This window comes from Plectropomus leopardus, chromosome 5, assembly GCF_026936395.1.
Source record: "Plectropomus leopardus strain MGB_pleo_1.0 chromosome 5, ASM2693639v1, whole genome shotgun sequence".
Classification (NCBI taxonomy): Eukaryota; Metazoa; Chordata; class Actinopteri; order Perciformes; family Serranidae; genus Plectropomus; species Plectropomus leopardus.
The window spans coordinates 838857-854667 of NC_142180.1; the positions used below are offsets into that span (position 1 = coordinate 838857).

The window sequence follows — 15811 nt, forward strand, 5'->3', positions numbered from 1 at the left end:
ACTCAAAATGTTGGTAGGGCAGTTAAATCTGTTGTAATTTAGTTCTGCTTACAAGAGTCATAAGTTCAACAAGGCAGTTAGGTCCATTAGCTGACCCCGAGGGTCATCTAAGGAATCTCCAAAAGAAGTTTCAGTTTTGGGTAGGCATTTGATTATCTTCTCATTAAGAGATGTCCTCATCATCCACTATAAGAATAAGTAAGTAAAGCTTTATTTATATAGCACGTTTTAAAACATGCACTTAGAAAGCGCTTTACACAACACATGTACACACACTTAGAATAAGTAAGTAAAAGGATTAATCAAGTTTCAGTAAATTGCAGTATGGAACACAGTACAATGAGGGACAGACAAGACCAAAATAAAAACATATCACATGGAGTTGCTTTATAGGAAGACTTGAATATTATTATTTTTAGTGTATGCTTAAAACAGTCAAAATACTCTGCAGATCTGATGGAAGGTGGAAGATTGTTCCAGAGAATCACGTTTAGTTATCCAGTTGAAGCAGGGGATGGATAAGAGGCCAGCTTTTTAGGATCAGAGTGATCAAGAAGTAGAATAAGTAACAAGGAGATCAGTAATGTAACTGGGGCTAAGGTCGTGCAGTGCTGTGTATGTTATCACAAGATCTTGAGACCAATTGTTTAGTTTATTTTCAAAACAACTTGCAGGTATAGTCAAACGATGAGCACTGTCAATATAACAGATATAAATATCAATATTAACAAATGAGAGACATGTTTTACATTCCCTTGACAAATGTAATCAAATGTAAACAAAATAAATATTATACAGCTTTACTACTACTGACAGAAACCACAACAGATACAAGAAGGAAAAAAAAAACCCTTTCCCATGGGTCTTTCTCCAACTTCCATTACACATATACAAAGTTTCCTACATATGCACTATAAAATAAATAAATTAATAGGTTTAACAAAGGAGTATGAATACAAATTCATATCATATTTCTAGCTAAGTTGAGTGACTCCTCCCTTGCCTCAAGCATAACATGTCCTGCACCATTCATCCTAGCAACAGAGAGCTCCAGAGATAAAATCTCAATTAAAAAATAAATCCACTGTTGAACGGAAAGATTGTGTGGTAGTTGCCACTGGATCGCAACATCTTTTTAGCAGCAGTGCATGCAGATAACCATAGTAGCCTTTGAGTACAGTTAAAGGTCTGTTTTGAATCATCATTGAGCAGCAGACATGCTGGAGAACAGTTTTTACACCCGAAGTTCGACATAGACGATTTGTAATTTGTTCCCAAAAAATGTTAACTAATGGACAGTCCCACATGATATGCAAGAAAGTCCCAAACTGATTTAAATCACACAGGGTACAATTTGGAGAAGTAGAAATATTTATTATATATTGTCGCTATGGGGTCAAATATGTTTGGTATATAAAATTGAGATTTGTTAATTTATGATTTAAGCTTTGTGAAGAACAGGATACATTTCTCCAAACTCTAGTCCAATCTATTGATGATTCAAAGCAGATTTTATTCCAACTCATTAATATACCAATCGGAGGTTGTGTGTGTTCTAACAAAGCTCTATAGATTACTGAGACCTGTCCTGTAGGTAATTCTAATAATTTCTTAATTAGGTTTACTATTGGATGAATAATAAGTTGTCTGTCACTTACAATATTTGCAGCCCGTATGGCAGAATGTAACTGCAGATATAGAAAGAAGGAGTTGGATGACAAGTTGTATGTTTCCTTTAAGTTCTGAAAGCTTCTTAAACCTGAGTCATTTATAATTTCTCCTAAGTTATGTATACCAGCATTGTACCATTGTGGTGAGGTAAAATATTGTCCTCCAGACTTAAATAGATTATTATAAAATATTGCTGTATTGACATGCCATTGTGACTTCCAGTTAAATACTTAAATACTCAATTTTTCGGAAATTTTGAATTGCATAGGCTATTATTTGACTGTACTTCAGTCTGCATTTTCTAAGCGAGAGGCCTGTAAATAAAATATGATTCAAGTAAATCAGTTCAACCGAAACTCTCTAAATATTAAGCCATGGAGTTGAGGTATTTCCTGTTACCAGTTTATCAATGGACGAAGTGTAAGTGCCTGGAAATAAAACTTAAAATTACGTATTGATAATCTACCAAACTCCTTCCTTCTTTGTAAGGGGACCAGTTTTATTTTTGGTCATCTGCCTTTCCATAGAAATGTAATAATGATACTATGTATTTTTTCCCAATATCTAGGAGGAAGTGAAAGAGGTAACTTATAGTTGCAGAAGTTTTTTCTAGGAAGCACATATATTTCAATAATTGAGATTCTGATAAGAAAATAGGTAAGTTATACCACCTTTCCAAATCAAGTTTAATCATATTAAGAGTTCTGTTGTATTTTTTCTAACGAAGCATGTACATTTATTCCTAAATATTTAAAGTGAGAAACAACCGGAATTTCAAGACTTGCACATTCTGCTTTGCTTATGGAATTCAAAGGTAGTAAGAAAAGACTTAGCCCAATTTACTTTATAACTGCTCAAAAATATTAAGGATGCATGTTAGAGATTTCTTTATATCAGATAAAAAAGGCGAACATCAGCAGCAAAAAAGGATATGTAATATTGCTGCGATTTAATTTTTATTGGTGTAATACTTGATAACCTAATTGATTGTGCCAAAGGCTCTAATGATAAGATAAATAACATTGAGGAGATCAGGTTTCCTTGATGACTACTCTGACTTATTTCAAAGGTTGAGGAACATACATTACATGTGACAACACTGGCTGAGGGGTTCAAATAGATAGTTTTTACCATGTCAATAAAGTTAGACCCCAAACCCATATGACTCAATACCGACCATTAGAAAGGCCACTCAAGGCGGTTGAAGGCCTTTTCAGCATCGACTGACAATATTGCAGATGATGTCAGATCATTGGAAGCATCAAGAATATGAATAGACGACGTAAATTATCAGCTGATAGGCGCTTTTTACAAATCTACATTGGTCTGGATGAATCAGTTTGGGCAAATATTTTCTCCAGCTGACATGCAAGCATCTTTCAGAACAATCTGATATCTGCATTTAGCAAAGAGAGTGGATGATAGTAAGCACAGTTAGCTGGATCCCTGTCCTTTTTTAACAGATGTGTTATTAGTGCTGTATCTACATCTCTTTCAAGATCCTTTCTGAATAGCTGCTGTAAACATATCCAACATTGGTGGACCCAAAAGGCTCCAAAATTTTAAATATACCTCTGGATGGAAACCATCAATTCCAGGTGATTTACTCTTATTCATTTTCCCTAGTGCTTGTTTAAGTTCCTCAAGTGATAGAAGAGCACCTAATATAGATGCTTCCTCTGTTGATAATGTAGTCAAATTCAGTTTCTCAAGAAAATTCTCCCTGTCTGATACTGAAGATTTATTGTGTGTATACAGCTGTCTGTAGAAGTTACAGAATGTTTGATTAATCACCTTAGGATCAGTCAATGTAGTTCCGAACGTAACCAGGGGCTACAGACTCCAGTGTGCATCCACTCCACTCTGTTTTAACGGGATAGCGCAGTCGCGGGCTCAGGGAAAAAGCTCACATTCTGCGAGAGGAAATCATAACTCTGCAATTCGAATGGTACTGCCAGAGCAGAGCCAATGCGGTTTCTATTCAAGGTTTTTTCTGGTTCCGAAAAAGGGTGGGGGTCTACGGCCAATTTTAGACGTCAGTGCTCTGAACAGATACATGAAAAAGTACACGTTCAGAATGCTGACACGCGGCTCTGATACATTTTGTGCATTCAGGCGATTGGTTTATATCCATAGACCTGAAGGACGCTTATTTTCACATTCCTATTTATCCACCTCACAGACAATACCTCCGGTTTGCCTTCAGGGGTGTAACATACGAGTATCTGGAACTCCCGTTTGGTCATTTACTGAGCCCACGCATGTTTGTGAAATGCACCGAGGCAGCCATTGCGCCCCTCAGGGAAGAGGGGATGCGCTGGGAACATACATAGACAACTGGCTGTTAGAAGCGCAGTCGCCCGAGCGACTCCAGGCGCACACTGGACTGCTCATTTCACAGCTGGCTTCACGATAAACTGGGAAAAGAGTGTTTTGATTCCGACTCAAAATTTTCATAGGCATGTCCCTAAATTCAATCACGTACAAAGCGTGTCTGTCAGCAGAAAGGGTGAGAGCCTTCCAGGCTTGTCTGGTACTTTTTCACAGGGGGGCGATGTTAAAGTTCAGAATGTGTCTTAGGCTGCTGGGCCTTCTGGGGCTGATGGCATCAGCGCTGGCAGTCATTCTGTACGGCCGCTTGAACATGAGGCCGTTTCAGCGGTGGGTGGCGTTGCTCAGATTGAACCCCACATTCCATGGTCAGCGCCAGGTTTTATTAACCTTGGCATGCGTCCTCGCTCTGCGCCCTTGGAGACGTACAGCATTTCTGACTGCAGGCGTTACCAGGGGAACGATCCTGGTGAGGAAAGTTATTAAAGCAGACGCCTCTCTCGGGTGCTGGGGTGCCACGCACGAAGGCAGGACAGTGAATAGCTCATGGAGTTCACAGATGCAGTTTGTTCACATAAACTGCCTGGAACTCAAGGCTGTCTCACTAGCGCTCAAACATTTCTTGCCTTTTCTTGTTTTTTTTTTTTTTTATGACTTGCAATTTTTTTTAATACACAAATGAAATTGTGTTTACAATATAAATTGTGACAAAAGACCAGAAAGCAAACCCCTCCCCCCACCCTCCATAACAGGAAGGGGCATTCTACTTATGGAGCGGTCTACCTCTCATGGTTGAAAAGACGACGTAAAACCAAGCTCACCAACACATTAGCAAAAATAGGAATAACTGGAGAAGCAACATGAATAAAAACCATTCTGTAGAAAAAGGAAAACATCTCCTGGGAGAGTTAAAGATGCCAGCAATAAAAACAAATACTAGAATCACAGCCCATATGTTGTCCCTGTTCAACACAAACAATATGCATCCACTTGTTCTTCACACTTTCACATAGATTGAGTCGATGTACATGTTCCACTTTAGACAATATTTTCCCATTCTGTCCTGCATCCTATATGACATCCTTTCATATGCAGCTACCTTGCCCAACAACGTCACCCACTCCTGGGCCGGAGGTTCTCCGGGTTTCTTCCAGTTCCTGAGGATGATTTTTTGGCCAATCATGATAACAGTCTGTATCCAGTGTTTTAAGTGGTTATGGATAACCAGACAGCACTTAACAATCTCCTAATATGTATAGCTTAGGGCAGAACTCATATTGCCTTTTTACAACATTGACAATGTAACAATAGATCTTCATCCAATATTGATTAAGGACATGAAGGACATGCCCATCAAATCAAGTCAAGTCAATTTTATTTATAGAGCCCATTATCACAAAACATGGTTTGCCTCAGAGGGCTTTACAGTGTACGACATCCCTCTGCCCTTAGACCCTGACATCACCCAAGGAAAAACACCTGAAAAAGAACCCTTGTAACAGGAGAAAAAAAGGAAGAAACCTCAAGAAGAGGTCATAGTGAATGCACCAGTGTACTGCATCTATATCACACTTCCAATAATTACCTGGGACTTTTAAGCCTAGCCTGAAAAGCCTGCATGGGGTCCAATAAAATCGGTGAAGAATTTTAAATTGAATAAGTCTCACACTTAGGTCCCTTGCCACAGATCTTAGCCCATTCCTGTTCATCACACGTCACCCCCAGATCCTTTTCCCAGGCGAGTCTAAGGGCCAACTCACCTCCATATCCTCCGTATTTCACCAACATCCTATAGTATTTAGCTGCTTCATGACGTCCACCCAGTATCTGAAGTATTTTATCCAGCTTATCTGCTGATCATGGCGAATGCAAACTTGACCCACAACTCTTTTGCAAAGCATGGTGTAGTTGAAGGTATCTTTAGGTAAGCCATAGTGTTCTTTTAGGTCATCAGATGATGTAAATGTGTTGTTCCAATATAGATTTTCTAACCTCAAGATACCTCTTTCTACCCATTCCTTCCAAATAAATGTTTTTTTTTTAATCAATATTCAATTTAAGATTTACCCAAATACTAGAGGCCTTGTTTAAATAGGGATCAAACTCTATCAGCCCAGCTCCGCCATACCTTCTGAAGATGAGATACAATTGGGTGAGCCTTCATATGTTTTGATGGAGCAGTGGACAAGCAGTGACCCAAAGGAAGCGGAGCAGACACAGACTGCTCTGTGATGTACCATGGGGGGGCTCTCTCGGGAGGCAGTGCGCCAAATGCCTCAGACTAAATTCCTAGTAGTAGTAGACCAAATTTGGGAACCCTAAACTACCCTGACTAACTGGCTTTGGTAATTTATGTGGTCACTTTTTTTGTGTGTTTTTAAATTGTATCTGAGGCTTTGGCAATATTGTTTTACAAACATTCATGCTGATAAGGCAAACTGAATTGAAATTGAATTGAAAAATTGAGAGAGAGACACAGAGAGAGCGAGAGAGAAAGAGACAGAGAGAGAAAAATTCCATTCCAGAAAAATTCTTTGAATAACCTGTCAAATCTAGTAGTCTATCTATCTAGTAGAAAAGTAGCTTTCTGGAATGTCTAATGGAAGCGAGTGAAGCAAATAATTAATCCTAGGAACACAATTCATTTTCATTACGTTAGCTTTCCCCCATAAAGACAAATACAGTGCAGATCACCGTTTAACATCAACATTCAGTCTCTGTATTAAGGGGTCAAAGTTCACTCTAATAATATCATACAATTCAGGGGGGAAGAGGATACCCAGATATTTCAGCCCCTGCTTGGGTCATCTAAAACCACTTGCCTGGAAGAGTGCAGTTGGGCAGGGCTTGGTTAAGGGTAGAGCTTCTGATTTATCCTAATAAACCCTATAACCTCAGAACTTTGAAAAGGTGTTCATTGTGTTCAACAGTGGGGGTATTGATACCACAGGGTCCAAAACCAGTAAAAGGGTGTCATCCGCGTACATCAACAATTTGTGGATGGTACCATTATAAGTCACTCCAGGGAAATTATCATCCGCCCTGATGGCAGCTGCTAGAGGTTCCATCACCAGGCAGAATAACAGAGGGCTAAGTTGTGACCCTGGTAGTGCACCTCTCCCCAATTCAAAATAAGAGGAAATGTACCCATTAGTTTGTACTGCTGCTTCTGGCTGGTTATATTATAGACTCACCCACTTAATAAAAATTTCTCCAAAGCCAAAAATCTCTAAAGTCCTAAACAAAAATCTCCATTCCACCCTGTCAAATGCCTTTTCAACATCAAGTGAACCAGCAGCAGTTGGAGAGTTGGAATAGGAGACTGCCCACATAATATTAATAACACGTCTAATGTTATCTGGTGAGCTACGTTTATAAATAAAACCAACTAGAGAGCACTAGAGAGGTCATAACCTTCTCAAGTCTATTTGCCAGAACTTCAGACAAAATTTTAGTATCTAATGGGATAAGGGAAATGGGGCGATAGTTCTTGTAATCAAATGTAATCAAGGCCTGTGATAAAATAGCTGGTAGCTCCCCACTGTCAAATGCCTCATTGTGCATACTGAATAGTAGCGGTGTTAGTTAAGAGGCATAGCATTTATAAAATTCAGATGAAAGCCATCTGGCCCCAGGGCTTTTCCATGTGGTAGTCCTTTAACACCCTTTAACACCAATTATTTCTTCACTGGTTATCGGACATTCGAGGTCTGTCTTTTGTGATCCAGACAATCTGGGGAGATCCAATCCTTGGAAAAATATTTCCATATGCTCCACACTGTGTTGATAGTCTGCTGCATATAAATTCACATAAAACTCTCTAAAGATATTATTTATATCAACAGATTTGGCTTTAAATTCTTCTTTGTGTGATCTGATGGCAGAGATGATAGATTATTGTTCCCTCTGTTTTAAGCCTTTTGCCAAAAGTTTACCTGCTTTATTCCCTGATTTGTATTATTTTCTCTCATTCTGAAGAGCGAGAACTCAACTTTCTGTTAGAATGCAGTTGTGATCACATTTCAGTTGTGTTAATGCCCTAAGATCCTCAACACTAAAGTTCCTTTTGAATTTAGTCTCAATTTTCTTAACTCTTTCTTTGATTTCAACCAATTTTGCAGCACTTCTCTTTTTCTTATGCGAAGCACATTGAATAACAAAGCCTCTTAGTACCGCTTTCATGGCTTCCCAGGCAATCCCTGCAGAGGGCGCTGTAGGCTCATTTAAAGCAATATATATTTTAATTTGATTTCATAGTTAAAACTACATTAAATTAAATGCACCCAGTAGAGCAGGAAATTACTGACAGCAAAAGGCTTTTGGAGTCGAGAAAAAAATGTATCACTATAAAAGTTGTGTGTGGAGTCAAGAAAAAAGTATAATCCCTCCCTGTTGGATTTAACATCCTCCACACCTATATGTTACTCAAAGACATCCTAATTAGGATAGCACTGCTACGATCTAGGATGGGGTCCATTACCAAATTAAAATCTCCTCCAATAATAGCATTATAATCTCCAGCCTGCTGCATTTTTGCTTCTAAATTAGCAAAAAATTGCAGCTCATCTCCATTTGGAGCGTAAATATTTGTCAAAACAATATTATGGCCTTGTATTTCTGCCACTATTATAAGAATTCTTCACATTGTGTCTTTTTATGTCTTTTATGTCTCTTTATGTCTTTTTGTGTATTTTTTTTGAATACGTGTTAAAACCCCACAGCCTTGACTAGATCCCACAAACATGGCTCACCCAATCTCTACACTATTTTTCTGATTCTTCAGGAGAGATATGTGTCCCTTGTAGAAACACCACATCAAATTGTTAGTATTTCAGAATTTCAAATATCTTTCTTCTCTTAATTGAATGCCCGGCCTAGGCCCTTCACATTCCAAGTGGAGATGTGTGGAGATTGTCAAATTTAGCAGTCATGACCAAACATTAAACATACCCATGAGAGGCAGCCACTCAACTATGTACTTAAGATGCACAACCCTGTTAGACCCCTTCAACCAGAAAAACCCAACCCAAAAAACAACCCAAACAAATCCTGTACCACTAAACTCTGTGCTACCCCCTTTAACAAAAGACAATTACATATAATTACATATAAATCAAAAGTTTGTAGATCTCTGCAAATAAGTCTTTAAATCAGATGGTAGACAAGAGGGAGGGCAAAAACAGTACAATGCCCAACGTCAGTCTCCCTATTTCCTCCCCCTGCTCATTTCTTGGGGACAGCATGTTTTTAACACCACTGTGGTGGCATTTATTAACAGACAAGGGGGCTGTGCTCACGTCATCTGAACAAGATGGCACACAGACTCATTGTGTGGAGCAGCTCTTGCCTGTAATTGCTGAGAGCCACACACATGCTGGTCCTTTTGAACCGGGGGCGGACGGACTTGCTTTCCAGTGGCAGTCCTCGCTACAAACACTGGAAACTCCACAGCGAAGTGATGGCCAGATTATGGGACAGATATGGTCGGGCGGAGATAGACCTCTTTCCATAAGAGGAGAACATTCAGTGTCCTCTGTTTTATTCCCTGACCAATCACAGCGCCCCAATCGGGGTGGATGCTCTGGCGCACGAGTGGCCACATGTCCTGCTGTATGCTTTTTCCCCATTAGAGCTGATCACTCCTACTCTCTCCAGGGTGCGAGAGAGGGGTCTTTTGCTAATTCTGATAGCTCCCCGATGGCCAGGGGAACACTGGCTGGTGGAGATATTTCAGCTGCTGTGTGGCCAACCATTGCCTCTGCCGTTACGCAAAGATCTCCTGACGCAAGCGGACGGGGAGATCTTCCAACCTCATCTAGAGCGCATGGCTCTACGGTCTTGGCCCTTGAGAGGCTAAATCTAACTACCACCAACTACCACTATTCAGAGTGCTAGAGCCTCCTCTTCGGGTTGCGGATATGATGGCCAATGGCATGTGTTTGAGGAGTGGTGCGTAAGGGCTGACGTTATGGCTTTCCAGAGCCCTGTGTCTGTCATTTTGACATTTCTACAGGAGCTGCTGGACAAGGGTCTAGATTTCTCTACTGTCAAGTGTACAGAGTACCGCTACATTAGCATGCTAGGTAGGCTTTGGGGATAAAACAGCAGGTCAACATTCCCTTATTTTTTTATGAAAGGAGCACGGCGCCTTTGGCCAGGAGCCTAACAGCCCCGTGGGATCTATCCATGGTGCTGGATGCGTTGTCATGCCCGCCTTTCGAGCCATTGCAGCAGGTAGACCTAAAGATGCTCTCCTTTAAAATGGGTTTATTACTCGTGCTGGCCTCTGCTAAGTGTATGAGTGACATTCATGCATTGTCGGTAAACCCGTCATGTATGCAGTTTTCCATGGGTGATTCAAAGGTTTTATTAAAACCTAACTCTGCGTTTGTTCCCAAGGTTTTTAACCCGGCATCATCATTCTGCCCTATTGAACTGTCGGCTTTTCATCCTCCTCCTTTCACCACGCAGGAGCAGGAACTGCTGAATTCACTGTGCCCTGGGCGCGCATTACACACCTATCTTGACAGGACAGCTGGCTTCAGGAAGTCTGAACAGCTGTTTGTGTCATGGGCTATGCCACATGTGGGAAAACCCCTGACGAAGCAGTGTTTGTCACACAGGATCATAGGGGCTATTGCTATGGCCTATAACAGCAAGGGGCTGCTACCCCCCGTTGGTCTGCGTGCTCACTCGTGGGATGGCCGTGTCTTGGGCGTTATTTTGAGGTGTTTCTGTTGAACAGATATGTGCGGCTGCCTCCTGAGCTATGCCCCACACTTTCACCAGATTCTTTAGGTTGGATGTGACTGCGCCTACACTGTCACATGCAGTCTCAAGTGTGGCTTCAGTACCAACTGTGGCTGTCTAGCTGGCAGAGTTTTAATACCAGTCTTCAAGATAAGCTTGTTTGGCAATACGGGACTCTCTATATCCCATGGTGAGATACCGAAACGAGTGTTGAAAGAGAACTTTAGGTTAAGAAATTAACCCTGGTTCTCTGAAACATGATTGAGGTATCTCAGTGGACCACCCTCTTTGCCTGGAGCGAGGAAGAGGTGTGCTTACTTAGACTGAAGAGACACGTCAGTCTCTTATAGTAGGAGGAAGTCCCTCCTTCGGGGGGGCAGACGTCAAGTTTGTCTGGAATGTCAGGACTGGTGTAGTACAGAAGAGCTTCTGGGGGACAGCGCAGGGAGCATGTCCCATAGTGAGATATCTCACTCATGTTTCAGAGAACCGGGGTTAATTTCTTAACCTAAAGTTATGTGGGACTGATGGCTCTTCCTAGTCAGTAGTTTTACAGCTGCATTTTGAACCAGTTGTAAACTATTAAGAGCAGCTTGACTGTGGCATGTGCTGAGAGAATCACAATAATCTAAACAGGAGAAAATGAAAGTGTGTATTAGTAGCTTAGGATCCTTGGAAGACAACATACATCTGATTTTTGCAATGTAACTTAACTAACTTACCTATAATGATCTCTCTCTCTCTCTCTCTCTCTCTCTCTCTCTCTCTCTTTCTCTTTGTTTCTCTCTCTGTCTCTTTCTCTCTCGCTCTCTCTGTGTCTCTCTCTCAATTTTTCAATTCAATTTCAATTCAGTTTGCCTTATTAGCATGAATGTTTGTAAAACAATATTGCCAAAGCCTCAGATACAATTTAAAAACACACAAAAAAAATTAATAACAATATTTAAATCAACAGCAATCCATTGGATAAAAAAATAGATGCATAAATAAAAAGAGCAAGAACATTTTGTTTTGTGTGTGTGTGTGTGTGTGTGTGTGTGATATGTCTACTGTATATAGCAAAACAGATGATTAACAGAGATTAACAAAAAAAAATAAGCAAAAGGTGAGATGTGCAGGAGAAATGAAGTCTAAACGTCATGTCTTGTTTAGGTTGTCTTGTAGGCTGTGACATGCACCAACATACCTCGCTGCTTCTATGACACAGACACTGTTTTCCCCCAGTATATACTGTATTTTTGAAAGGTCAGTGAGAACATCAAAATCTTGGCATTTACATTTAATTTGTGTGAAGAACTTTGATCTAATATCATCATATGTGCCACAGTGTAGCACATATGATGATATCAGATGATTTTAATTTTTTTTATTATTATTTCTCTCTCCTACACACACTAGCCCTTATAATTGTTTACTATGTATATGCTTACATTTGTGACTTTATGCAGCCCTGTTGTGTCATGAAATTGGAACTTCTTGTTGCAGCACTTGGCTAATGCTTCTTGGTCTACTGTGGCTTGATTGTACTTCATTCGTACGTTGCTTTAGATCAAAAGCATCTGCCAAATGATAAAGTATAAATGTAAGTGGGAGGAGTTGCATTTTTTTTTTTACCTGATATTTATATATGTGTTCAATTTTATTTATAAGTCCAATATCACAAATTTGCCTTAAGGATCTTCTCACTGTTCCTAAACATAGAAACATGTGTTTTTCCAAGTTATATTAAGTTACAGTATACTATGCTACACGCTACGCTACATAAGACATTTTGTTACACGTTACGTTACATCACATTACATCATCAATTTGAATTATTAGGGTTCAAGTTCCAAGGCTATTGTCTTTGTGCTGGTTTATCATATTTAATCTTCCTTATAAATGTTTTTGCAAATTCCCATGAGCTGACACCTCATAAATACATGAATGTTTCACCAGTGATTGGAGGTTGTGTGCAAATGCAACCCAAAAATAGGGTGAGGGTAAGGGTGATGCTATAACTATAGGTAAAATGTTAAACTTTGAAAAGACATAACTCATATGCTGTAAGTCAGATTTACACAAAATATTCATCTTTACAGTACAAATTTGCCTCAAGTGCTACCAAAGTACGAATAACTAGATTTTCACCATTTTAAATTTCCAAATACAAAAGATGGGTGTGGCATAACACAAATCAGACTTAAAATCAGCAAACCTTAGTTCAATCATTACAAAACTTTTAGTATATGTTTCATAACAATGTTGACGATTGTGAATTTTTGGACATCTCCTAAAATGTAGTTCTGATCGCTGCCAAATTTCCTCTGATTTGTTAATAAATTGGGTAACTCAGTGGATACAAAAAAGAGTGGCTAAGACAGTCAGGGGTCAGGGCACACCCTGCAGGCAGACCATCACAAACCTGGATACTGTTATGATTATGTGTCCAGAGATACAAGTAACCAGGATTAAACATTAAATGCAAAATATGATCAAAACCAGGCAAAGGCTCCAATCTCGGATACTTTACTGCATGTCAACGCACTTTTTGATAGTGGACTGAAAGTGGTTTGTATCACCTGGAGGTTGGGTTGCTTACAAACTCTCTGACCCCCTGACTTCTTTGTTGTAGTCAAGCTGCTTTGTTCAAAGATCTCAGTAATTACCCTGGTGAGTAGAATATTATCATGACTGATAACTGATAGAAATGATGGTCCAATCTACATAAAGAAGACTCGGGTTGTGAGAAGCATGGGTTATCCTTTAATGGAGTAATTTTTCCATATTATGACATGACTGACCCATGAATGTTGTGAGAGGACAGTTGCAGTCCAGCTGTTAATGTGTGTTTCTCTGATTATCTTCACGTGTGAGAATAGAGCTCAAGATGCTGAGTCCTGGGAGATGAGTCAGCAGATGACGTTCAGGTAGACCTGCTTTGATTCTGCAGCTCTGCTCTCCTTCCTTCTGAGCTCAGGTGCTGCTCAGCTTTCACTGGATGCGCTTCTCTTCTATAGGGTGAAAAGTTGTTGCTTTGCTAATATTGTAGACTCCACAGACCTCCCCCCAACCCCTTCCCCAGGCCTGTCTGTGCTTCCTCCTCAGGCTTGCATATAGTACACACAGGAGGTGCCGTGCTGCAACACACTGAACACAACATAAAATGAATCAGGTCCCTCTTCACACTGCTCAGTCTTAGAGTGCTGTTGAGTATTGACACTTGTCATTGACCCTGTGTATTGTGTGTGACATGCTGGTTTTTAGCGCTGGTCAATAAATCATTAGTATTTTTCTGCAGTTGTCATGACTTTACAAATTTCTTCCAAAAATATTCATAATCATCATCAGGAAGTCAGGGAGCCAAGATATAAGCTTTTCATTCTAGAATATCTCAACATACACAGAGCAATGTCCGCTCTAAAGGGAGCGTAGTTGTAGTTGATACTGACGGCTGCTTTCTTGTGTGGGGCCTTTGGAGCTTGCAGATTGTCTTTATCTTTTTCTTGTTGAAGCTACACTAATTCATATGTTATCTTAACAAAATGTCAAACGTGTGAACAATGACATGCTAATGAATTTACCCAGAATGATCACACTCTGCTGTTCCCCTCAGTTCAATGAGGCTTTTTAAGTGTTGTTTGGTTTTCATGTTGTTGAGGAGTTCCTCCCCAACCTTCCTCTGCAAGTGGCCAAACAGCAGTAAGCTTTTGGTAATTATGTTTTACAGACTGAGCCTTTTAGTTCACTGCATTATATATATATATCTCAACATATGTATCCATATCTACATGATAGACTTTCATGCAGATATGGATAAAATCTAGCAGTGCCTACACTCCCAACAGGTATCCCATCACCAAGGGATGGCTCCAAATAACATTAAACCTGACTTTTTTAAAAATAACTTGAAACTTTGAAGACCATATACACTGAGGAAATGGGGATCAAGTTTATGAAATGACATGTAATGAAAAACAAGACTACACTATCGGATTCAGATTAAAACACCATAGTGATTTACTATAGACATATTAGAATACAGTATTTTTAATAGCAAGTTCATAAACTGCATAAAATAAAGTAATGGACGTAGCTTTACCCATTGGAATTGTCACCCATTGGTTTGTGGACTGCTGTTTTTAAAAGCTTTAAGTTTGGCGTTTTGAACATAAAAATTCACCCCCCTGTATAGTTGTAATGAATGTTGAAATTAGCAATAGAGACTGAAACTGTTTATTTTTATCAGGCTGTAAACATGTTTGTTTCTGCTGTAAAGTCTATTAGGCTAGTTAAATTCGGGGGTCTGTTGGGATCGACTGTCTGGAGCCAGCCTCAACTGACTGTTCGAGGAACGATAGTTTTTGGCTCTTCAGCCTCAGCTTCATTTTCAAGCATCGAGGTTGCTGCTTGGTCTAATTGTGCTGTGTCTGTTGCAGCAGTATGTTGTGAGTGAAACTCTTGGCACCTTGCTTTACAGAGATGAAACACTTTGGTAATTCAAGTCTTTTTAAACTGTTTTATGTTTTTCCCTGTCTTTGTCCTGATGATTTTTTCCAATCCAAAGCTTCAAAGGCACAGTGGAGATTGAGCTGTCAGGTTCAGCCCTCACAGGCTGGTTAGCCTCCTGGACTTTGCTTGCTAAAGTGGAGTTTTGAGCTAGAGCTATCTAAATGTTTATGTAAAATTACATGGGAGGGAATAGTCTGTTTTTATCTGACATTGTATCTATACACATACATTATGTGGAATTAAAGTTATGTCCATAAGCATGAATCAGATTAAAAACATGAAATGAATCAGTTCAGCAGATCCTTTATTAGTCTAACTGTAACATTTGTTTCCTGTCTCAGTGTGTTTGCTGCACTGTCGTCCCCCTGCAGGTCACTGTCTCAGGAACGCAGCAGTCCATCCCCGTGGTCTGACCTCCTGGCTCAGCCTCACAAACACAAGGAACTGACCAACTACTGCAGCCTGCTGCAAGAGCACTATCACCAGAGCTACGTCAAAGGTGACCTCCCTCCACCAACACACACTCACAGGAAGTCCTGTTTGCTCAGGCTTTATTAGTCAGAAATTA

At 40.0% G+C, this 15811-nt stretch overlaps 1 protein-coding gene across 7 annotated transcripts in view; it reads left to right on the forward strand.

Moving 5' to 3' along the window:
• szt2 (SZT2 subunit of KICSTOR complex) overlaps window positions 1–15811 on the forward strand; it is a 191834-nt gene that overhangs the window by 48404 nt on the left and 127619 nt on the right. For 5 of the 7 annotated variants that reach the window (XM_088077346.1, XM_088077350.1, XM_088077348.1 and 2 more), the window contains exons 27-28: window positions 13614–13661; window positions 15615–15742. In XM_088077346.1, the coding sequence (XP_087933472.1) occupies window positions 13614–13661; window positions 15615–15742 (176 nt within the window). The remainder of the gene's footprint in view (window positions 1–13613; window positions 13662–15614; window positions 15743–15811) is intronic. The other 2 variants (XM_088077347.1, XM_088077351.1) reach the window with 1 other exon arrangement.